Below are 24,226 nucleotides of genomic sequence, written 5' to 3' on the forward strand. Positions count from 1 at the left end.
GTGGCAGAGTTATCCGTCAAAGTTGGCGAGGCCGATTTGGTACGCTGGCAACTGGCTTGAATCCAGGAAGGGTTTTAGTTCGATCTCAGTGCCCATTTTTGCTGGAGTTTCATTGGCTGACAGAGATGCCCATGGGTTAAAAGAAAGGATTGCTCGCCCCATTTGGAGATCTCTTCCTGCTGTCTTCCTATATGCAGGGAAAATTCACAAGGATGTTGAAGGGACTTGAAGACCTGAGTTATAGGGAAGGGTTGAATATGTTAGGATTTTATGATTTTAATCCTTAGAGCAGGTGTTTGTAACCTGGAGTCCACGGACCCCTTGCTTAATGGTATTGGTCCATGGCATAAAGGTTGGGAGCCCCTGGTCTAGACCATGGGAGAATGAGAGGAGATTTGATTGAGGTATACAAAATGGCGAGGAGTGTAGATAGGGTAAATGCAAGCAGGCCTTTTTGATTGAGGTTGGGTGAGAATAGAACTACAGGTCATGGGTTTAGGGTGAAAGGTGAAAAGTTTAAAGTGAACTTGAGGGGAAACTTATTCACTCAGAGGGTGATGAGAGCGTGGAACGAGCTGACAGCAGAAGTGGTGCCTGCGAGCTCGATTTCAATGTTTAAGAGAAATCTGGATCAGTACGTGGTTGGGAGGGGTATGGAGGGTTGTGGTCAGGGCAGAGTGATGGTTCAGCATGGACTCGATGGGCCAAAGGGCCTGTTCCTGTGCTGTAACGCTATGTGGCACCATGCACCGGGGAGAGTGTTCCCACTGGTCACATCACCACCTGGCATGGAGGCTGAAGAGGCTTCAGAGGGCGGTTAGACTTGGCCAACTCCATCAAGATCCAACCCTCATCGAGGACATCTTCAAAACGCAATGCCTCGCCATGTAGGACCCCACCACTCAGGAAATGCCCTCTTCTCATTACCACCATCAGCGAGGGCTGCAGGAGCCTGAGGATTCACATTCAAATATTTTAGGACTAGCTTTTCCTCTCTGTCATCAGATTGCTGAACACCACCTCTTTTTTTTTTTGAAGCGTATATATGACCTCACCATTGTGCTCCTTCACTGCTTATTTATTGTATATTTTTGTAACTTTTAGCAACTTTTAACTCTTAACTGCAGTGATGGTGGGGTGGAGATACGTCTCTACCAAAGCAGGTGTAAGACGGTCCTTCCCTCCGCTACCCTGCAGGTCACCCTTGGGCAAGGTGTAGCACCTGCTTAGCCCCCGATCAGGGTCATGTGAAGTCATGGGGGCAGGTGGTGGATGGTCGTATGAGCAGCCAGTGCAGATCACAAGTCCTGGTTATGTGACACCAGGCAGACAATCTCTGAAGAGTGTTGATAATGGCTGGGGTCACCCGTCTTGTAAAGACACTGCCCAGAAGAAGGCAATGGCAAAGCAATTCTGTAGAAAAATTTGCCAAAGAAAATCAAGGTCATGTGACCGTGATTGCCCATGCCATACGACACGGTACATAATGATGATGATGAGTTCATGGGTTTGATGTCCATTTAGGAACATCAGATAGCAGAGGGGAAGAAGCTGTTCCTGAATTGTTGAATGTGTGTCTTCAGGCTTCTGTACCTCCTCCCTGATGGTAGCAATGTAAGAAATAGGAGCAGGAGTCGGCCATGTTGACAAATACAGAACTGTGCAGATTTCTCAGGCACCCTCGCTATGTACTGTTTATATGTGCCTAAGACTTTTGTATGTTAATTAATTTTTAGGTCTTGAACTGCATCACTACCACTGAACAACATTTTTCATGACATATTTCCCACCGCTGCCTTTTGCACAGAACTGTAAAGTAATATCACCACAGATAAATCAACAAATCGTAAATGCACTCCAGAAGACTGACAGTTGGAGAAGTTTCTTCCCCTCTGCCATCAGAGTTCTGAACGGTCCATGGACAATACCTCACTGTTGCTCTTCTGCACCAGTTGTTTGTTATTGTAGCTTATAGTAAGAGTGGTGGGGTGGAGATACGTCTCTACCAAAGGAGGTGTAAGGTGCTCCTTCCCTCCACTAGCCTGCAGGTCACCCTTGGACAAGGTGTAGCACCTGCTTAGCCCCTCGATCAGGGTCATGTGAATCCATGGGTGCAGGTGGTGGATGGTCGTACGAGCAGCCGGTGCAGATCACAAGTCCTGGTTATGTGACCACTGACGCCAGGCAGACAATCTCTGAAGAGTATTGATAATGGCTGGGGTCACCCGTCTTGTAAAGACACTGCCCAGAAGAAGGCAATGGCAAACCACTTCAGTGGAAAAATTTGCCAAGAGCAATCATGGTCATGGGAATTGTACTGTGAGGTAAGGGCCTCCGTTGGTCAGGGTTGACCGTGGATATTGTCTGGATATGCAGTACGATATGGAGAGCAAGCTGGTGCTCAAAGGAACGGCAGAGACCAATACAGCTTGGCACCAGCAGTGTCATGGAGGCTGCCAGTCAACGTTGAACTCAATGTAGGACTAACTTAGGGACTCCACCTCTGGATTTTTCCCTCGGGGTTTTCTCCCGAAGCCTTCCCCACGAGTGGGTATAACCACAAGGCAGTGGAGGTTTGAGATCAGAGATTTCCTGCTCCTAGATGAGCAGCTGTGAAACCCCATCTGCCCAAAACGACTGGTTTTAAGGCACCAGTCTTTGTTCCTTCTCCTGTCAGTAGAAACAGTTCTGCTGGGCTTAGTAGCTAAGCCACATACGAAGACCAAGAGCTGGACTTGGTTGTCAGAGGCTATTTGAGACGCACGTCATTGGGAGCATTTAATAGGAGTGGGAGTTTGTCCCCATTACCACCCCCGTCTATGACACCCTTAAGCAATTGTACTGCAGCTGCAAAACAGCTACTTTAATGACATACAGTGCGTCAGTGATAATAAATCAGATTCTGATTTGCATTGTAACTGAACTGGGTCATGGCATTAAAGCCATCTTGCTGGAGATCAACTTTTCTTTCCCATCCTGGACAAACGTTGAAGGGACAATGGCGTTCAAGGCTCAGTCTCCGGAACACCGGCCGGCCTCCTACTGAAATGCCATTGTCAAAGGCGTGCTTTGTTGATGAGCTGTTTGTGAAAAGAAAGGTATTTCTGGGTGTGCTGGGAGTTGGCAACTCCCACAAATCACTGCAGTTACTACTGCCGTCACGGCCTGTGGTATTTCAGATAGAGAGGCAGGACTCCAGAATATTTTCAGAGTTTCTCAGTTCATTCTCTAACTTCTGGTAATTACTTCTCTCCCCCCCCCCCCCCACCCCATTCTGACTCCCCTCTCACTCCTCTTTTTCTCACCTGCCCCCCACCTCCCCACCTTTCTTCCATTGTTCACTACCTTCTCCTTTCTCCTTCTCCTTCGCATGTGGCTTGGCTACTAAGCCCAGCGGAACTGCTGTGCCTTTTTCACCACACAGCCGGTGTGTACAGACCACGTGAGGTCCTCGGTGATGTGGATGCCGAGGAACTTAAAGCTGTTCACCCTCTCAACCCCAGATCCTCTGATGTCAATAGGGGTGAGCCCGTCTCCATTCCTCCTGTAGTCCACAACCAGCTCCTTTGTTTCTGCGACACTGAGGGAGAGGTTGATCTCTTGACACCACTGTGTCAGGGAGATGACTTCTTCCCTGTAGGCCACCTCGTTATTGTTTGAGATGAGGCCAATCAATGTAGTGTCATCAGCAAAGGTTACAGGGAGAAGGCCAGGAACTGGGGTTGAGGAGGAGGAGATTAAAAAAAGGATCAGCCATGATTGAATGGCGGAGCAGACTCGATGGGCTAGATGGCCTCATTCTGCTCCCATGTCTTATGGTCCTCCTCTGGTTTCCCTCTCCTGAAGTCTACTGTCAGTTCCTTGGTCCTACTGATACTGAATGTTGTGGTACGGGAGTTAAACCAGCCAGCACGTGCACAGCAAGGTTCCACACACCACAATGAGATGATCAGAATCAGATTTGCTATCACTGACATATGTCACAAAATCTGTGGCAGCAGAACAGAGCCAGATATAAAATAATTGTGATAAGTTACAAAATTAAGTAAGTAGATAGCCCAAAGAGGAACATCAGAATGAGATTTAATATCACTGGCAGACGTTGTGAAACTTGTTAACTTTGTGGCAGGAGTACAATGCAATGCATGATAAATGTAGGGGAAAAATCTGTGAATTTCGGTAAGTATACTGAAATAGCTGGCCAGTGGCGTTGTGCCATCTGTACCGGACTTTGAGGCGAGTGGTCCCAAGTTCGAATCCGGCCGGCTCCTTCCACGCTTTCCACCCGCTCTGGGTTGAGCGTCGAGCTAGAAACTCAGCCTCGTAAAAAAACAGACAGGATGCTACAGAAACGGCAAAAATGCGCCACAAGGCGTGAGAAGGAACAACGATATTTATTAATTAGTTAAATTAAATGAGTAGTGCAAAAATAGAAATAAAACAGTCGTGCGATAGTTCAATGTCCATTCAGAAATCGTATGGCAGAGGGGAAGAAGCTGTTCCTGAAACATTGAGTGGGTGTCTTCAGGCTCCTGTACCTCCTACCTGATGGTAGTACTGAGAAGAGAGTATGTCCCAGATACTGAGGGTCCTTAATGTTGGTTGCTGTCTTCTCGAGGAACCGCCTTGTTGGTGGGGAGGGTTGTGCCTACGGGAGGGTTGGTACAGTCTACAACTCTTTGTGGCCTCTCTCGATCTTTCGCATTAGGGTCGATGCAGACGGTCAGGTAATTGGTTGTGCTTGCATCGGTTGAGGTAAATTTTGACTTGGAGCTCTAGGGAGACCTGCCGGGCCCTTCCGCGAGGTAATGGCACGGAACCTCTTGAGTCCACCTGGTGTCTCACTCAGAGGTTGGTCAGTGACTATAACAGTACGAGGCTGTGTTGGGGGAACCAGGTGATGTCACCATGTTTCTGTCACCAGCATAGCATGCACTCAACTCACCCCAGCCCGTACATTTTTGGGAATTTGGGAGGAAACCAGAGCGTCAGGACAAAACCCACGCGGTCACAGGGAGAGCGTGCAAATTCTTTACAGGCGGTGGCGGGAACTGAGCTCTGAATCTACTCCCCCGAATTTAGAGGCAATGTCCCCTAGTTCTCGTCTCACCTGCCCGTGGAAACAACTTTCCTGCCTCTACCTTACAAACATAAAGGGAAAAAGTTATAATAATAATTTAAAAATAACCGATCAATATTGAGAATATGACGTGAAGAAAGTGAGCCCATAGATTATGGGAAACAGTTCAGAGGTGGGGTGAGTGAAGTTGCCTCCCCTGGTTCAAGATCCTGATGGTTGAGGGGTAGTAACTGTTGGTGTGAGTCCTGAGGCTCCTGTACCTCCTTCCAAATGGCATCAGCGAGAAGAGAGTATGAACTGGGTGATGGGGGTCCCTACTGACGGACGCTCTTTCCTGTGCTCAGTAGTGGCGAGGGCTTTACCTGTGATGGACTGGGCCGCATCCACTACATTCTGCTTGCGTTTTGAAATGATCTAAGTGGGTGGTTTACAAAAGAGTGTGTCACTGTATCTTGGTACATGTGGCAGTACTGAAGCAAGTGTCAGCATTGGCTGCTGAATCACTGTGATGGGCTGAACATTGAGCAGAACATCAAGAAAACTGCCTGTGCTGTATCTATCAAATAATAGAATGTTACTTTATTTATTTAAAGATACAGCACGGTAAAAGGTCCTTATTGTCCAACGAGTCTGCACCACCCAGTTACACCCATGGACCAATTAACGAACTCACCTATGTGGGGGTTAGACTACGAGGAGAGATTGAGTCGCCTGGGACTGTACTCGCTGGAAAATTCAGAAAAATGAGAGGGGATCTTATAGAAACATATAAAACTGTGAAAGGGATAGATAAGATCGAGGCAGGAAAGTTGTTTCCACGGGCAGGTGAGACGAGAACTAGGGGACATAGCCTCAGGATTTGGGGGCGTAGATTTAGGACGGAGATGAGGAGGAACTGCTTTTCCCAGAGAGTGGTGAATCTGTGGAATTCTCTGCCCGATGAAGCAGTGGAGGCTACCTCAGTGAATATATTTAAGACAAGGTTGGATAGATTTTTGCATAGTTGGGGAATTAAGGGTTATGGGGAAAAGGCAAGTAGGTGGATATGAGTCCATGGTCAGATCAGCCCACGATCTAATTGAATGTCGGGAGCAGGCTCGACGGGCCAGATGGCCGACTCCTGTTCCTATTTCTTATGTTTGTATGTCTTTTGTATAAAGGAGGAAAACAGAGCACCCGGAGAAACTCTGTCCACATACACCCCCTTACAGGCAGCGCTGGGAATTGAACTCGGCTCACTGGTGCTGTAATAGCTTACATTCCCCCCTATAGTGTAGAATTGTCCAGATTAACACACATAGGATCCTGCTTTCGTGTCTCCCTTGAATGATGGGGCCTCCAACAATATAATAACTGTGCCAAAGTGCCAATTAGGATTAGGTAGTCAAGCGCTGTGCAGGGATTAAAGCAAGCCGTAATCTGTAACAACACACGCAAAACGCTGGAGGAACTCGGCAAGTCAGTCAGCATGTTCAGAGGGAAATGAACAGTCGACGTTTAGGGCTGAGATCCTTCATCAGGACTGGAAAGGGAAGGGGTAGAAGCCTGATTGAGAAGGTGGAATGGGGGTGGAAGGAGTACAAGATGGTAGGTGAGGGAGAGGTAGGTGGGTGGGGACAGGGAATGAAGTAAGAAGCTGGGAGGTGATAGGTGGACATGGTCAAGGGCTGAAGAAGGAGGAATCTGATAGGAGAGGAGGGTTGTACCTGAGAGAAAGAGAGGGAGTTAATGAGAGTAATCAGATTGTGAAATGGAAAAAAGAAGAGGACGGAAGGGAAAGAAATTTCCGGATGTTAGAGAACTCTATCTCCTTTATCATAGCGCTGGAGAGGGATAGGAGCAGACAATTTGAGAAAGCATTTACTTGGGGTAGGGGGAAATATGATGCTATTAGGCAGGAACTTGGGAGCAGATGTTCTCGGGGAAATGCACGGCAGAAATTCAGGGAACATTTGCATGGCGTTCTGCATAGGTATGTTCCATTGAGACAGGGAAAGGATGGTTCAAGAACCAGGGTGTACAAAGTATGTAGAAAATCTAAGTTAAGAAGAAAAAAAAAGCTTACGAAAGGGTTCAAGAAACTAGGTACTGGTAGAGCTCTAGAAAATTACAAGGGTGCTAGGAAGAAGCTTAAGAATGGAATTAGGAGAACCAGAAGGGGCCATGAGAAGGCCTTGGTGAGCAGGATTAAGGAGAACCCCAAGGCATTCTATAATTATGTGAAGAGCAAGAGGATGAGCTGTGTGAGAATAGGACCAATCAAGTGCAATAGTGGAAATGCGTTCATGGAGTCGGAGGAGGTAGCGGAGGTACTTAATGAGTACTTTGCTTCAGTATTCACCAGAGAAAAAGACCTTGGCAATTGTGGGGGTGACCAACAGCAGACTGAAACACTTGAGCATATAGAAATTTTAAAAGGGGATGTGCTGGAACTTTTGAAAAGCATTAAGTTAGGTTAGTCACTGGGACTGAATGAGAAATACCCCAGGCTACTGTGGGAAGTGAGGGAGAAGATTAGTGAGCCTCTTGCGATGATCTTTGCATCATCAATGGGGATGGGAGAAGTGCCAGAGGATTGGAGGGGTGCAAATGTTGTTCCCTTGTTCAAGAAAGGGAGTAGAGATAACCCAGGAAATTATAGACCAGTGAGTCTTACTTCAGTGGTTGGTAAATTGTTGGAGACGATCCTGACAGGCAGGATTTATGAGCATTTGGAGAGACATAATCTGATTAGGGATAGTCAGCATGGCTTTGTAAAAGGCAGGTCATGCCTTATGAGCCTGATTGAATTCTTTGAGGATGTAACAAAGCTCATTGATGAAGATAGGGCGATGGAATGTAGTGTATATGGATTTCAGTAAGGCATTTGATAAGGTTCCCCATGCAAGGCTCCTTCAGAAAGTAAGGAGGTATGGGATCCAAGGAGACCTAGCTTTGCGGAACCAGAATTGGCTTTTCCACATAAGGCAAAGGGTGGTTGTGGATGGTTCATATTCCGCATGGAGGTCGGTGACCAGTGGTGTTCCACAGGGATCTTGTTCTGGGACCCCCTCCACTTGGTGATTTTTATAAATGACCTGGATGAAGATGTAGAAGGATGGGTTAGTAAGTTTGCTGATGACACAAAGGTTGGGGGTATTGTGGATAGTGTGGAGGGTTCAGATGTTACAGCAAGACATCAATAAGATGAAGAACTGGGCTGAGAAATGGCAGATGGAGTTCAACCCAGATAAGTGTGAAATGGTTCAGTTTGGTGGGTCAAATTTGAAGACTGGGTATAATATTAATGGCAAGACTATTGGCAGTGTGGAGGATATGAGAGATGTTGATAGGACAAAGTTGCTGCACAGGTTGACAGTGTTGTTTAGAAGGTGTATGGTGTGTTGGCATCCATCAACTATGGGATTGAGTTCAAGAGCCGTGAGGTAATGTTACAGATATACAAGACCTTGGTCAGACCCCACTTGGAGTACTGTGTTCAGTTCTGGTCACCTCACTACAGAAAGGATGTGGGTAGTATAGAGAGAGTGCAGAGGAGATTTACAAGGATGTTGCCTGGATTGGAGAAAATGCCTTATAAGTATAGGTTGAGTGAACTTGGCCTTCTCCCCTTGGAGCAATGGAGGATGAGAGGTGACCTGATAGAGGTGTACAAGATGATGAGGGGTATTGATCGTGTGGATAGTCAGAGGCTTTTTCCCAGGGCTGAAATGGCTAACAGAAGGGGGCATAGATTTAAGGTGCTTGGAGATAGGTACCGAGGGGATGTCAGGGGTAAGTTTTTCACACAGAGGGTGGTGGGTGCGTGGAGCTTAGAAAAATAGAGGGCTATGCGGTAGGGAAATTCTAGGCAGTTTCTAGAGTAGGTTACATGGTCAGCACAACATTGTGGGCCGAAGGGCCTGTAATATGCTGTGTTCTATGTTCTTACATTGATGTCTGTGGTTTCAGATTGGAGGCGACACAGACCTATGAAGTGTCGCTCCTCCAACCGGAGTTTGGCCTCATCGAGACAGCAGGGCAAAAGAGCAAGTGTGAAGTCACGTTCATGGGTTCACTGATCATTCAGAAATGGCATGGCAGAGAGGAAGCTGTTCCCCTGAGTAGCGTCCTCAGGATCCTGTACCTCCGCCCCAATGGGAAGAGGGTGATGAGGGTCCTTAATGATGGATGCTGTCGTGTTGAGAGGCCGCCTTTTGAATGTGTTTGCGATGGTGGGGAGGGTTGTCTCTTTGATGGAGCTGGCTGAGTTTACAGCCCTCTGCAGCCTCTCTCGATCCTGCACCTTGGAGCCTGGAGACGAGTTGACGCTGGTGCAGAAAGTCAGTTGGACCGACATGTCTGAACGGGGATGGGAAGTCAAATTGAAATGACGTGGCCACCAGGAGATCCTGGCTGCGTCTAACTTCAAAGGTAATCTCTGACATTTTTGATGAGTGCACGTTAAGCCTCCCCAAACCAAAGTACATCCACGACCTGGTGAGTGAAACCTGGCGTAGTGGGGCAGGGTTTCATTATCCTGTTCTCCAGCAGCGGGTCGATGGACGGCCGACAGGTTTCACACCACCGACAAGTCGGTGCTGCATTGGTGGCCCCCCCACTCCATCCACCAAAAGCCGAACTTCCCAGAGGCCAAACATTCTAATTCCCGTTCCTGTTTCAACATGTCAGTCCATGGTGTAGAGGTTAGCACAATGCTTTACAATACCGGCGACCTGGGTTCAATTCCCGTCACTGCCTGTACAGAGTTTGTACGTTCTCCCCAAGACCACTTGGGTTTCCTCCGGGTGCTCCAGTTTCCTCCCAAAGTCCAGAAGTTTACCGGTTGGTAGGTAAATTGTCCCGTGATTAGGCTAGGGCTAAATCGGGGGACGGCTGGGCAGCGTGGCTCGAAGGCTGCGTCTGAATAAAATTACTGAATAGTTTATTCGATCTCCCCGTGACCACGTGGGTGATTCATACTCCTCCCACGTTCCAAAGAATTGCGGGGTAGGGTGAGGGAGTTGTGGACATCCTCCCCTCCACCCACTTCTTACCCTGACTCTTCCCCTTCCTCTCCAGTCCTGAGGACTGTAACTCCGCCTGGAACGTTGACTGTTTATTCATATCTGTAGATGCTGCCTGGCCTGCTGAGTTCCTCCAGCATCCTGTGTGTGTGTTGCTTTGGACACGCTATGTCATTTAGATAGTTAGATAGAGGTTTATTGTCATTGCTGAGGACAAGGAGAATGCAGAGACAGCCCATTCAGTGCCGAACAGCGGACAGCTGAACAGTTTAACTACTGAAAACACAATGGCTAAGTTTAAAATAACATCTGAGTTATTTAGAGCAACATCAAGTTACAACTGCATTTAAATCAAACAGCTCTAAAGTGGGGCATTGTTCAGTTGCACGACAGCCCTGGGGATGAAGCTGTCTTTCAGTCTGCATGTCCATGCACAAATGTTTCTGTATCTCCTGCTGGGTGGTAGAAGATTAAACTGGTGATTTCTCCTTCTCCTTCTGATAATTTTTTCCTTCCCCCTCCCCTCTTCTTCTATTCCCCACCCTGGCCTCTTACCTCTTCTCACCTGCCTATCACCTTCTCTTGGGTCCCGTCCTCTTTCCCTGTCTCCCATGGTCCACTCTCCTCTCCTGTCAGATTCCCTCCTCTCCAGCTCTTTACCTTTCCCACCCACCTGGCTTCTCCCATCACCTTCCAGTTACCCTCCTTCCCCTCCTGCCACCTCTTTATCCTGCCGTCTTCGTCCTTCCGTTCTGGTCCTGAAGAAGGGTTTCAGCATCAAAGCATCGACTGTTCATTCATTTCCACGGGTGCTGCCTGACCTGCTGAGTTCCTCCAGCATTCTGTGTATGTGTGTGTGTGTAGCCGAGGTGATTACTGAGGTGGGATGAGGCCCACCACGATCTAGCGAGCCCTCATGAGTTGTAGGTAGTTCCCACATCGGGGAGCCAGAAGCGAGGCCACACTTGTGGGGCCGCTCCCAGCACAATTCTTGGACTGTGTTGGTTGGTCGTTGATGCAAAGCAGCACATGTTTAGAAGTAAACAAGACTAATGAAGCTAATCTAAATTTCTCAAATATTTTCATGATTAATCAGCAGGTGTTCAGTGGAAATTAAGAGAACTTGTTTAATTCCTTTAGAGGGTGTGGTGGAGGCTAAAGGCCGATTTGTACTTGTGCGTCACATCTACGCTGTAGATACCGCGTACCCTATGCTGTACCTACACCGTAGGGTGACATGCACCTCCCCAAAATATTAACTCGCGCATCGCGGCGACGCAGACCGCAACAACTGTGATTGGTCCACTTGGTAGCATCGCATTTCCTCCAACGTATTTCTGGTTGCTTCCTCTGCGCCATGTCTGTACACCGATGCGAAATAGATGAACCAAATCGTCAAATCTACCTGCCGGCACGCGAAGATGTTTGACATGCATCTCCTCGTCCATGTCTGTCACGAAGAAACTCAACACAGTGGCATAGAAACCCCACCGCCAACTAGCGTTCTGGCGCACACCAACGTATGCTTGCTGCGGCGTAGAGCGACGCAAAAGTGAAAATCAGGGCTGCAGCGTAGCCCGTACGCACAAGTATAAATCAGCCTTAAGACTCACAGCAGTTGTAATGTATCTAGACAAGCACATGTTCCACCAAGGCACAGAAATCTGTGAACTATGTGCTTAATGTGGCTAAACGTTGGAACCAAAGTCCCTACAAAGGACTGTGAGAACGGCCGAGAGGATCGTAGGGGTCTCTCTACCGCCCATCGGGGACATTTATCAGGAGCGCTGTGTACGCAGGGCCCTTAGTATTATCAACGATCCCACCCATCCATCCAGCATCCTCTTTGACTCTCTACCATCAGGCAGGAGACTCCGATGCATAAAGACAAGAACGGTCAGGATGGGAAACAGTTTCTTCCCTCAGGCCATTAAGCTTCTGAACTCCCTGCCTCATCGCATTCAAAGTGTCTCCAGATAATTTGTAGTGTACCCTACAATGTTTAATTTATGCACTTTGTTTATCTTTGTGTATTTTATCTGTAGGTTTAATTCTTACTTTCCTAAGTTAGTGTGTGTAATATGCACACCATGGTTTGGAGAAACAATGTTTCATTTCTATATACGTTTTTGATTATATACATGTATATAGTTAAGTAACAATGAACTTGACTTGACTAGAGTATCTAATATCCGGTATGAAAGCACAGTTTTGACCATACCAGACACTCTAAAGTTTGGGGCAGCAGATTCCCAGCGATGAATCCAATTTCTGGAGGCACGAGGGCAACCTTTGGGGATTACTGACTGAAGAATCATTCAAGGTTCATGAGTTATTTATCGTGTGTACATCTTTAAATGGGAAATAGTTCCTTCCTATTTCAAAGTTCAAAGTAAATTTATTATCAAAGTACATAAAGGTTATCATACCAGAATCAGAATCAGTTTTAATAGCACAGGCATATGACGTGATATTTTTTGACTTTGTGGTAGCCGTACAATACATAATAGAGAAAAAACTGTAAATTACAGTAAATATATACACTGGCATGCAAATGTTTGGGCACCCCGGTCAGAATTTCTGTTACTGTGAATAGTTAAGTGAGTAGAAGATGAACTGATCTCCAAAAGTCCATAAAGTTAAAGATGAAACATTCTTTTCAACATTTTAAGCAAGATTAGTGTATTATTTTTGTTTTGTACAATTTTAGAGTGAAAAAAAGGAAAGAAGCACCATGCAAAAGTTTTGGCACCCCAAGAGATTTGAGCTCTCAGATAACTTTTACCAAGGTCTCAGACCTTAATTAGCTTGTTAGGGCTATGGCTTGTTCACAGTCATCGTTAGGAAAGGCCGGGTGATGCAAATTTCAAAGCTTTATAAATACCCTGACTCCTCAAACCTTGTCCCAACAATCAGCAGCCATGGGCTCCTCTAAGCTGCTGCCTAGCACTCTGAAAATTAAAATAAATGATGCCCACAAAGCAGGAGAAGGCTATAAGAAGATAGCAAAGCATTTTCAGGTAGCCGTTTCCTCAGTTCGTAAAGTAATTAAGAAATGGCAGTTAACAGGAACTGTGGAGGTCAAGTTGAGGTCTGGAAGACCAGGAAAACTTTCAGAGAGAACTGCTTGTAGGATTGATAGGGAAATCAAAACCCCCCGTTTGACTGCAAAAGACCTTCAGGAAGATTTAGCAGACTCTGGAGCGGTGATGCACTGTTCTACTGTGCAGTGACACCTGCACAAATATGACCTTCATGGAAGAGTCATCAGAAGAAAACCTTTCCTGCATCCTCACCACAAAATTCAGCATCAGAAGTTTGCAAAGAACATCTAAGCAAGCCTGATGCATTTTGGAAACAAGTTCTGTGGACTGATGAAGTTAAAATAGAACTTTTTGGCTGCAATGAGCAAAGGTATTTTTGGAGAAAAAAAGGTGCAGAATTTCATGAAAAGAACACCTCTCCAACTGTTAAGCACGGGGGTGGATCGATCATGCTTTGGGCTTGTGTTGCAGCCAGTGGCACGGGGAACATTTCACTGGTAGAGGAATGAATGAAATTCTGTAAATTCTGGAAGCAAACATCACACCGTCTGTAAAAAAAAAGCTGAAGATGAAAAGGGGATGGCTTCTACAACAGGATAATGATCCTAAACACACCTCAAAATCCACAATGGACTACCTCAAGAGGTGTAAGCTGAAGGTTTTGCCATGGCCCACATAGTCTCCCGACCTAAATAAACATCATTGAAAATCTGTGGATAGACCTCAAAAGAGCAGTGCATGCAAGACGGCCCAAAAATCTCACAGAACTAGAAGCCTTTTGCAAGGAAGAATGGGTGAAAATCCCTCAAACAAGAATTGAAAGACTCTTAGCTTTTACAAAGTGTTTACAAGCTGTGATGCTTGCCAAAGGGGGTGTTACTAAGTACTGACCACGCAGGGTGCCCAAACTTTTGCTTTGGGCTGTTTTCCTTCCTTGTTATTTTGAAACTGTAAAAAATGGAAATAAAAAAGTAATCGCTTAAAATATTAAAGAAATGTGTCATCTTTAACTTCATGCCTTTTGAAAATCAGGTAATCTTTTACTCGCTTAGCTATTCACAGTAACAGTAATTTTGACCAAGGGTGCCCAAACTTTTGCATGCCACTGTATATATTAAGCAAGTAGTGCAAAAAACAGAAATACAAAAAAGTAGTGTTCATGGGTTGAATGTCCATCCAGAAATCAATGGCAGAGGGGAAGAAGCTGTTCCTGAATCATGGAGAGTGTGCCTTCAGGCTCCTGTCCCTCCTTCCTGATGGTAACTATGAGAAGGAGGCATGTCCTGGATTCTTAATAATGGATGATGTCTTTTTGAGGCATCGCTCCTTGGAGGTATCCTGGATACTACAGAGGCTGGTGCTCCTGATGGAGCTGACTAATTTTACAACTCTCTGTAGCTCACTTTGTTCCTCCCTCCACCCCCCAATACCAGACGGTGATGCTGTAGAAATCTGTAGAAATTTGCGAGTGTTTTTGGTGACATGCCAAATCTTCTCAAACTCCTGATGAGATATAGCTGCCGTCTTGCCTTTTTTTTTATTGTAGCCACATCGATATATTGGGTCTCTGAGTTTTATTTTCTTGTGGGCGTACTCAATAAATCCAGTAACCGCAATCAAATCAATGAAAGACCGCACAGACAGGGAGACAACTGGTGTGCAAAATACAACAGACTCTACCAAGTGCAAAAAGAAAGAAAAAAGAGAAATAATAAAACTAAATAAATAAACAGTAAATGTCAGGAAGATTTGTTCTGTCTAGACCTCCTTTATTGATTTACTCACCGATAGTCAATCTCCCCATAATCTCAAAAATGAAAGGACAACAAGCCAACCCATCTGGGTTACCTAGCAACTTGTCAATCCTCATCCCACTTTCCAGCGCTCGCCCTATCGGCTTCAATGCCTTGATGATTCAAGTGCTTGTCTATGCAAACAATATTCTGGTGCTTCCCTTTGGACTTGGAGGCAGTTCTGGCAGAAGTGAGGCAAGGCGAGAGAGTGGGCCCATTGCCAAGAGTGGGAAAGACCCGAGGTTCCATTGATTTAAGCCCCGGGCCGAATTGGAGAAGTCAGCTGCGGGCCGAAGTGTATCGAAACAACAGAACCCGATCTTTGAACGATGATTTAAACGCTAGGCCGAATTGAGGTGGCAGGGTCCAGGCCCCAAAGCATATCAAAGCAACCGAACCTGATCTTTGGACGACAATTTAAGTGCTAGGCCGGATTGAGGTGGTTGGGTCCAGGCCCCAGAGCATATCAAATGACTGAACCCAAAGTTTGGACAATGATTTAAGCACTAGGCCGAATCAAGGTGTTGGGTGCAGGCCCCAGAACATATCAAACGACTGAACCCAAAGTTTGGACAATGATTTAGGCCATGGGCCAGACCGGAAAGGTCGGGGTGCCAGGTGAGGGACGGCCCGGTTCTTCAGGCCTGGAGTTCATCAGAGATGCAGCTTCACAGTTTTGAGTATTTAAGGAGAGAGGCATTGAAGGCAGGAGGACTTTCGGCCATGGCAATGGTCCCATTCAGCTCAGAGTCGATGTGCAACGCGGCAAGTGTGGATCAAGGAGGTCATCTTGTTAACATCCTTTACAATTCCTCCACTGACAACACCAAGAAACCAAATCTGTACACTGCTTCCATCTCTCCTAAACACTGTAGAATATGGGCTGGGCTCAAAACATTTGCCTTTGTGCTTCTGTCATAGTAAAATAAACTCACTGGTCTAATTTACTGTGTGTGTGAGAGATATAGGGTAGGGACAGGTCTGTCGCTGTGTAACACCGAGGAATGGTACCGGTGGGGATGTGTCTGTCACTGTGTGACACCGGGGTACGGTACCGGTGGGGACGGGTCTGTCACTGTGTGACACCGGGGTACGGTACCGGTGGGGACGGGTCCATCGCTGTGTGACACCGGGGTACGGTACCGGTGGGGACGGGTCCATCGCTGTGTGACACCGGGGTACGGTACCGGTGGGGACGGGTCCATCGCTGTGTAACACCGGGGTACGGTACCGGTGGGGACGGGTCCATCGCTGTGTGACACCGGGGTACGGTACCGGTGGGGATGTGTCTGTCACTGTGTGACACCGGGGTACGGTACCGGTGGGGACGGGTCCGTCGCTGTGTGACACCGGGGTACGGTACCGGTGGGGACGGGTCTGTCACTGTGTAACACCAGGGTACGGTACCGGTGGGGACGGGTCTGTCACTGTATAACACCGGGGTACGGTACCGGTGGGGACGGGTCCATCGCTGTGTGACACCGGGGTACGGTACCAGTGGGGACGGGTCCGTCACTGTATAACATCGGGGTACGGTACCGGTGGGGACGGATCCGTCACTGTGTATCACCGGGGTACGGTACCGGTGGGGACGGGTCCGTCGCTGTGTAACACCGGGGTACGGTACCGGCGGGGTCGTGTCCGTCGCTGTGTGACACCGGGGTACGGTACCGGTGGGGTCGTGTCCGTCGCTGTGTGACACCGGGGTACGGTACCGGTGGGGACGGGTCTGTCGCTGTGTGACACCGGGGTACGGTACCGGTGGGGACGGGTCCGTCGCTGTGTGACACCGGGGTACGGTACCGGTGGGGACGGGTCCGTCGCTGTGTGACACCGGGGTACGGTACCGGTGGGGACGGGTCCATCGCTGTGTATCACCGGGGTACAGTACCGGCGGGGTCGTGTCCGTCGCTGTGTGACACCGGGGTACGGTACCGGTGGGGACGGGTCCGTCGCTGTGTAACACCGGGGTACGGTACCGGTGGGGACGGGTCCGTCGCTGTGTGACACCGGGGTACGGTACCGGTGGGGACGGGTCTGTCGCTGTGTATCACCGGGGTACGGTACCGGTGAATCTCAGTCCCCTGGATCATGGCACATGGGGGGAATGTTCCGTGTGAAGACTCGTGCAGCCACCCTGATGCTTTGTGCCTCGTCTCCCCTCAGTTCCCAGAATGTGGCTTTTACGGGCTCTACGACAACATCCTCCTGTTCAGACACAACGTGAACTGCGACAACATCCTCGAGCTGATGAAATCAGAGAGCGATATCCAGGAAGGTGACCTGATCGAAGTCGTCTTGTCAGGTCAGTGCTGATCACTGCTTCATCTTCGATTCTCTGTTTCCGCTGCCGTCATCTTTGTGTCTCACGTCTGCCCCCAGCATCTCTCTGAACATCTCAGCCTGCCGCTGCTGGGGTCCTCCTCCACACACTTCCTTTTCATCTCTTCTGCTTTTCTCTCACTTTCCACCTCTTTCTTTCACTTTCCACTGTTCTCTTACTCACTGTCTCTCTCTCTCGCCCTCTCTCTTTCACTCTCATCCTCTCCCTCTCACCCCTCTCTTCCCCTCTCCCCTCTCTCTCTTTCACTCTCATCCTCTCCCTCTCACCCCTCTCCCCTCTCTCACTCTTTCACTCTCATCCCTTTCTCTTGATTTTTCTCAACCTTTCTCACTCCCCCTCATCCCTTCTCTCTCCCTCACCCTCTCTCTCTTTTTTCTCGCTCACCTCTCTCTCTCTCTCCTTCTCCCCTCTTTCTTTTCCTCTCTCCCATCACCCCTCACTCACTCTCTCACCTCTCCTCTCTCTCATCTCTCCCTCACCTCTCTCTCATCTCTCCCTCACCTCTCTCTCATCTCTCCCTCTCCCTCCACCTCTCTCTCTCTCTCATCTCTCCCTCTCCCTCCACCTCTCTCTCCCCCTCCCTCCACCTCTCTCTCCCCCACATCCCTTCATCCAGCAGCGAGTGACGCAGAAGTGACTGTTCTGCTGTACAGTCTGTCTTTCTCGCCTTGCCTCTGGTTTTTGAAGCTGTTCTGACTGTGGGTGGGGGCGAATCTCTCGCCTGCCGACAGCTTTGCAGCAGGAAGTCTCTGCTTCCTCTGCCTTGCTGTCTGCAAGCTTCAGTCTCTTCGGGGCTGGGTCTGCGTTTCGGGAATGAGCGCAGTAATCCAGCGTGGGGGGGGGGGGGGGGGTTGGTAAGCACTGCACGCCCGTCGGCTGCGGTGAACGATGCAAGTCAAGCAACCTCCACCATCTTGAGGTACCTCAAAGCGTTTGGCGATTGATTAGATATGTGGATAGGAGGGGTTTGGTGGGCGATGGTCCAGGGGCAGTGGATGGAATGAGGCTGAAGACTAGCTCAGCATGGACTGGATGGGCCAAAGGGCCTGGTTCTGTGCCATGTGAATCTAAGCAAAGAGAATGTCAGAAACACGGCAGTCATCTTGCGTTCAACAAGATCCCACACACTCCGTGGAAAGAGCAGGCAGGGTTTTGGTTTAATGGGAGATATCTCCTTCAACAATGCAGCGATCCCTCCATACCAAGTAACTGATTAATTGGATTATGGTTCCGGACTCTGGAGTGGGACACGAGCTAGAGGCTTTTGAAGTACGAGAAATATCAGTGGAGACACAATTTTTGGAATGCTAAGAACCAAAACAACGTCATTTTACATTTATATAGTGCCTGTTTATACTCTGGGCCTCCTCGGGAACTTGCCTTACAACACAGAAGAGACACTTGGCTGTAATTTGTGCTTAGCAAGATCCCACAAACACCAATGGAGATCGATGTTCTTTCGGTGCAAGGCTCAAAATGGAGATCAGAAATAAAACACAGATGCTGGAAGTTTGAAAATATTGAAACTCTCGTCAGGCCGGGCAGCATCTGCAGAGAGAGGAGCAAAAAGCAGTTCTGATCTGAGACCTGGGCAAAGTTGTAGAGGCCTCCACTGGTCAGGGTCGATCGTGGATGTTGCATCCTAGCTGTCTAGATACACAAGCCAGGGCAGGACGATACGGAGAGCAAGCTGTTGTCCCTCTCCAACATCTGGTGAATCCAAAGCAACGGCAGAGACCGATGCAGTTTTAATCCAGTGATGTCTCAGGAGTTGCAAATCAGCGTTGAACTCAACTTGGACTGCCCTAGGGACTCCAGCTCCGGACTTTTCCCTCAGGGTTCACTCTTGGAGCCTTCCCCATGAGTGAGTATAGCTGCAAGGCAGCAGTGACTTGAGATCAGAGTTCTCCTTCTTTCCAAGATGAGCTGCCGACCACGGCTGACCGGCCCCATCTCCCCAAAGCGATGTGCCAGTAACCTGCCTTTGCCCCTTCTCCGATCAGTGGGAATGGTTCCACCAGGCTAAGTAGCGAAGCCACACGTGACGTGAAGGCCAGGAGCTGGACTCGGTTCTCAGGGGCTATTTGAGGCGCGTTGGAGCATTTAATAGGAAGTGGGAGCTTGTCTCCATTACCACTCCTGGATCTAACAGCTATGGTTGACCCTGATCGACAGAAACATCAACTGGGAAAAGTAGAGGAAGTAACTCGAAATTGCAGAGGAAGTGGCGGAAGGGCCGGAGAGGCAGGTGAACTACCTGTGACAGTTAAGACCAGGTGAAGTATCTGTGATAGGGTGAGACCAGGTGAAGTATCTGTGACGGGTGAGACCAAGTGAACTACCTGTGACGGGTGAGACCAGGTGAAGTATCTGTGACGGGTGAGACCAAGTGAACTACCTGTGATAGGGTGAGACCAGGTGAAGTATCTGTGATAGGGTGAGACCAGGTGAACTACCTGTGACGGGTGAGACCAGGTGAAGTATCTGTGATAGGGTGAGACCAGGTGAACTACCTGTGACGGGTGAGACCAGGTGAAGTACCTGTGACGGGTGAGACCAGGTGAACTACCTGTGATAGGGTGAGACCAGGTGAAGTATCTGTGACGGGTGAGACCAAGTGAACTACCTGTGATAGGGTGAGACCAGGTGAAGTATCTGTGACGGGTGAGACCAAGTGAACTACCTGTGACGGGTGAGACCAGGTGAAGTATCTGTGATAGGGTGAGACCAGGTGAACTACCTGTGACGGGTGAGACCAGGTGAAGTATCTGTGACGGGTGAGACCAGGTGAACTACCTGTGACGGGTGAGACCAGGTGAAGTATCTGTGATAGGGTGAGACCAGGTGAAGTATCTGTGACGGGTGAGACCAGGTGAAGTATCTGTGATAGGGTGAGACCAGGTGAAGTATCTGTGACGGGTGAGACCAGGTGAAGTATCTGTGATAGGGTGAGACCAGGTGAACTACCTGTGATAGGGTGAGACCAGGTGAAGTATCTGTGACGGGTGAGACCAGGTGAAGTATCTGTGATAGGGTGAGACCAGGTGAACTACCTGTGACGGGTGAGACCAGGTGAAGTATCTGTGATAGGGTGAGACCAGGTGAACTACCTGTGACGGGTGAGACCAGGTGAAGTACCTGTGACGGGTGAGACCAGGTGAACTACCTGTGATAGGGTGAGACCAGGTGAAGTATCTGTGACGGGTGAGACCAAGTGAACTACCTGTGATAGGGTGAGACCAGGTGAAGTATCTGTGACGGGTGAGACCAAGTGAACTACCTGTGACGGGTGAGACCAGGTGAAGTATCTGTGATAGGGTGAGACCAGGTGAACTACCTGTGACGGGTGAGACCAGGTGAAGTATCTGTGACGGGTGAGACCAGGTGAACTACCTGTGACGGGTGAGACCAGGTGAAGTATCTGTGATAGGGTGAGACCAGGTGAAGTATCTGTGACGGGTGAGACCAGGTGAAGTATCTGTGATAGGGTGAGACCAGGTGAAGTATCTGTGACGGGTGAGACCAGGTGAAGTATCTGTGATAGGGTGAGACCAGGTGAACTACCTGTGATAGGGTGAGACCAGGTGAAGTATCTGTGACGGGTGAGACCAGGTGAAGTATCTGTGATAGGGTGAGACCAGGTGAACTACCTGTGACGGGTGAGACCAGGTGAAGTATCTGTGACGGGTGAGACCAGGTGAAGTATCAGTGACGGGTGAGACCAGGTGAGGTATCTGTGACAGTTAAGACCAGGTGAAGTATCTGTGACGGGTGAGACCAGGTGAAGTACCTGTGACGGGTGAGACCAGGTGAGGTACCTGTGACGGGTGAGACCAGGTGAAGTACCTGTGACGGGTGAGACCAGGTGAAGTATCTGTGACGGGTGAGACCAGGTGAAGTATCTGTGATAGGGTGAGACCAGGTGAAGTACCTGTGACGGGTGAGACCAGGTGAAGTATCTGTGATAGGGTGAGACCAGGTGAAGTACCTGTGACAGGTGAGACCAGGTGAAGTACCTGTGACAGGTGAGACCAGGTGAACTACCTGTGACGGGTGAGACCAGGTGAAGTATCTGTGACGGGTGAGACCAGGTGAAGTACCTGTGACGGGTGAGACCAGGTGAAGTACCTGTGACGGGTGAGACCAGGTGAAGTATCTGTGACGGGTGAGACCAGGTGAAGTATCTGTGACGGGTGAGACCAGGTGAAGTATCTGTGACGGGTGAGACCAGGTGAAGTATCAGTGACAGGTGAGACCAGGTGAAGTATCTGTGATAGGGTGAGACCAGGTGAAGTATCAGTGACGGGTGAGACCAGGTGAACTACCTGTGATAGGGTGAGACCAGGTGAAGTATCTGTGACAGGTGAGACCAGGTGAAGTATCTATGACGGGTGAGACCAGGTGAAGTATCAGTGACGGGTGAGACCAGGTGAACTACCTGTGATAGGGTGAGACCAGGTGAAGTATCTGTGACAGGTGAGACCAGGTGAAGTATCTATGACGGGTGAGACCAGGTGAAGTATCAGTGATAGGGTGAGACCAGGTGAACTACCTGTGATAGGGTGAGACCAGGTGAAGTATCTGTGACAGGTGAGACCAGGTGAAGTATCTGTGACGGGTGAGACCAGGTGAAGTATCAGTGATAGGGTGAGACCAGGTGAACTACCTGTGACGGGTGAGACCAGGTGAAGTATCTGTGATGGGTGAGACCAGGTGAACTACCTGTGATAGGGTGAGACCAGGTGAAGTATCTGTGACGGGTGAGACCAGGTGAACTACCTGTGACGGGTGAGACCAGGTGAAGTAGCTATGATAGGGTGAGACCAGGTGAACTACCTGTGACGGGTGAGACCAGGTGAAGTATCTGTGACGGGTGAGACCAGGTGAAGTATCAGTGACGGGTGAGACCAGGTGAAGTATCTGTGATAGGGTGAGACCAGGTGAACTACCTGTGATGGGTGAGACCAGGTGAACTACCTGTGACGGGTGAGACCAGGTGAACTACCTGTGACGGGTGAGACCAGGTGAAGTATCTGTGATAGTGTGAGACCAGGTGAAGTATCTGTGACGGGTGAGACCAGGTGAAGTATCTGTGACGGGTGAGACCAGGTGAACTACCTGTGACGGGTGAGACCAGGTGAAGTATCTGTGACAGGTGAGACCAGGTGAAGTATCTGTGACGGGTGAGACCAGGTGAAGTATCTGTGATAGGGTGAGACCAGGTGAACTACCTGTGACGGGTGAGACCAGGTGAAGTATCTGTGATAGGGTGAGACCAGGTGAACTACCTGTGACGGGTGAGACCAGGTGAAGTATCTGTGACGGGTGAAACCAGGTGAACTACCTGTGATAGGGTGAGACCAGGTGAAGTATCTGTGACGGGTGAGACCAGGTGAACTATCTGTGATAGGGTGAGACCAGGTGAACTACCTGTGACGGGTGAGACCAGGTGAAGTATCTGTGACGGGTGAGACCAGGTGAACTACCTGTGATAGGGTGAGACCAGGTGAAGTATCTGTGACGGGTGAGACCAGGTGAACTACCTGTGATGGGTGAGACCAGGTGAACCACCTGTGACGGGTGAGACTAGCTGAACCATCTGTGATAAGGCCAGACGACATATAGGAGCAGAATTAGGCCATTTGGCCCATCAAGTCTGCTCCGCCCTTTCATCATGGCTGGTCCATTTTCCCTCCCAGTCCTCATCTCCTGCCTTCTCCAGTTACCCCTTCTTGCCCTGACCAATCAAGAATCTGTCAACATCTGCCTTAAATATGCCCAGTGACAGCCTCCACAGCTGCCTGAGGCAACGAATTCCACAGATTAACCACCCTCTGGCTGTAGAAATTCCTCCCCATCTCTGTTGTAAAGGATGCCTCTCTATTCTGATGCCGTGTCCTCCGGTCCTAGACTCCCCCACTATAGGAAACATCCTCTCCACATCCACTCTATCTGTGTCCTCTGGTCCTAGACTCCCCCACTATAGGAAACATCCTCCCCACATCCACTCTATCTGTGTCCTCTGGTCCTAGACTCCCCCACTATAGGAAAGTCCTATCCGCATCCACTCTATCTGTGTCCTCTGGTCCTAGACTCCCCCACTATAGGAAACATCCTCTCCACATCCACTCTCTCTGTGTCCTCTGGTCCTAGACTCCCCCACTATAGGAAACATCCTCTCCACATCCACTCTATCTGTGCCCTCAGGTCCTAGTCTCTCCCACTATAGGAAACATCCTCTCCACATCCACTCTATCTGTGTCCTCTGGTCCTAGACTACCGCACTATAGGAAACATCCTCTCCACATCCACTCTATCTGTGTCCTCTGGTCCTAGACTCCCCCACTATAGGAAACACCCTCTCCACATCCACTCTATCTGTGCCCTCTGATCCTAGACTCCCCCACTATAGGAAACATCCTCCCCACATCCACTCTATCTGTGTCCTCTGGTCCTAGACTCCCCCACTATAGGAAATATCCTCTCCACATCCACTCTATCTGTGTCCTCTGGTCCTAGACTCTCCCACTATAGGAAACATCCTCTCCACATCCACTCTCTCTGTGTCCCTCTGGTCCTAGACTCCCCCACTATAGGAAACATCCTCTCCGCATCCACTCTATCAAGGCCTTTCAACATTCGATAGGTTTCAATGAGGTCACCCCTCTGAATTCCAGTGAGTAGAGGCCCAGGCCTATCAAACATTCTTCATATGACAAGCCTTTCAATCCCAGAATCATTTTTGTGAACTTCCTTTGAACCCTGTCCAATGTCAACACATCGTTTCTTGGATATAGAGCCCAAAACTGCTCACAATACTCCAAGTGAGGCCTCACCAGTGCTTTAGATGGCCTCAACATTACACCCTTGCTGTAATATACTCGTCCTCTTCAAATAAATGCTAACATCGGATTTGCCTTCCTCACCACCGACTAAACCTGCAAATTAATCTTTTGAGA

At 48.9% G+C, this 24,226-nt stretch overlaps 1 protein-coding gene across 1 annotated transcript in view; it reads left to right on the forward strand.

The window, feature by feature from the left end:
* prkd2 (protein kinase D2) overlaps positions 1–24,226 on the forward strand; it is a 136,718-nt gene that overhangs the window by 57,734 nt on the left and 54,758 nt on the right. The window contains 1 exon segment of the mRNA XM_073029351.1: positions 17,090–17,228. Coding sequence (XP_072885452.1) covers positions 17,090–17,228 — 139 coding nt within the window.

This window comes from Hemitrygon akajei, chromosome 25 (genome assembly GCF_048418815.1).
Source record: "Hemitrygon akajei chromosome 25, sHemAka1.3, whole genome shotgun sequence".
Classification (NCBI taxonomy): domain Eukaryota; kingdom Metazoa; phylum Chordata; class Chondrichthyes; order Myliobatiformes; family Dasyatidae; genus Hemitrygon; species Hemitrygon akajei.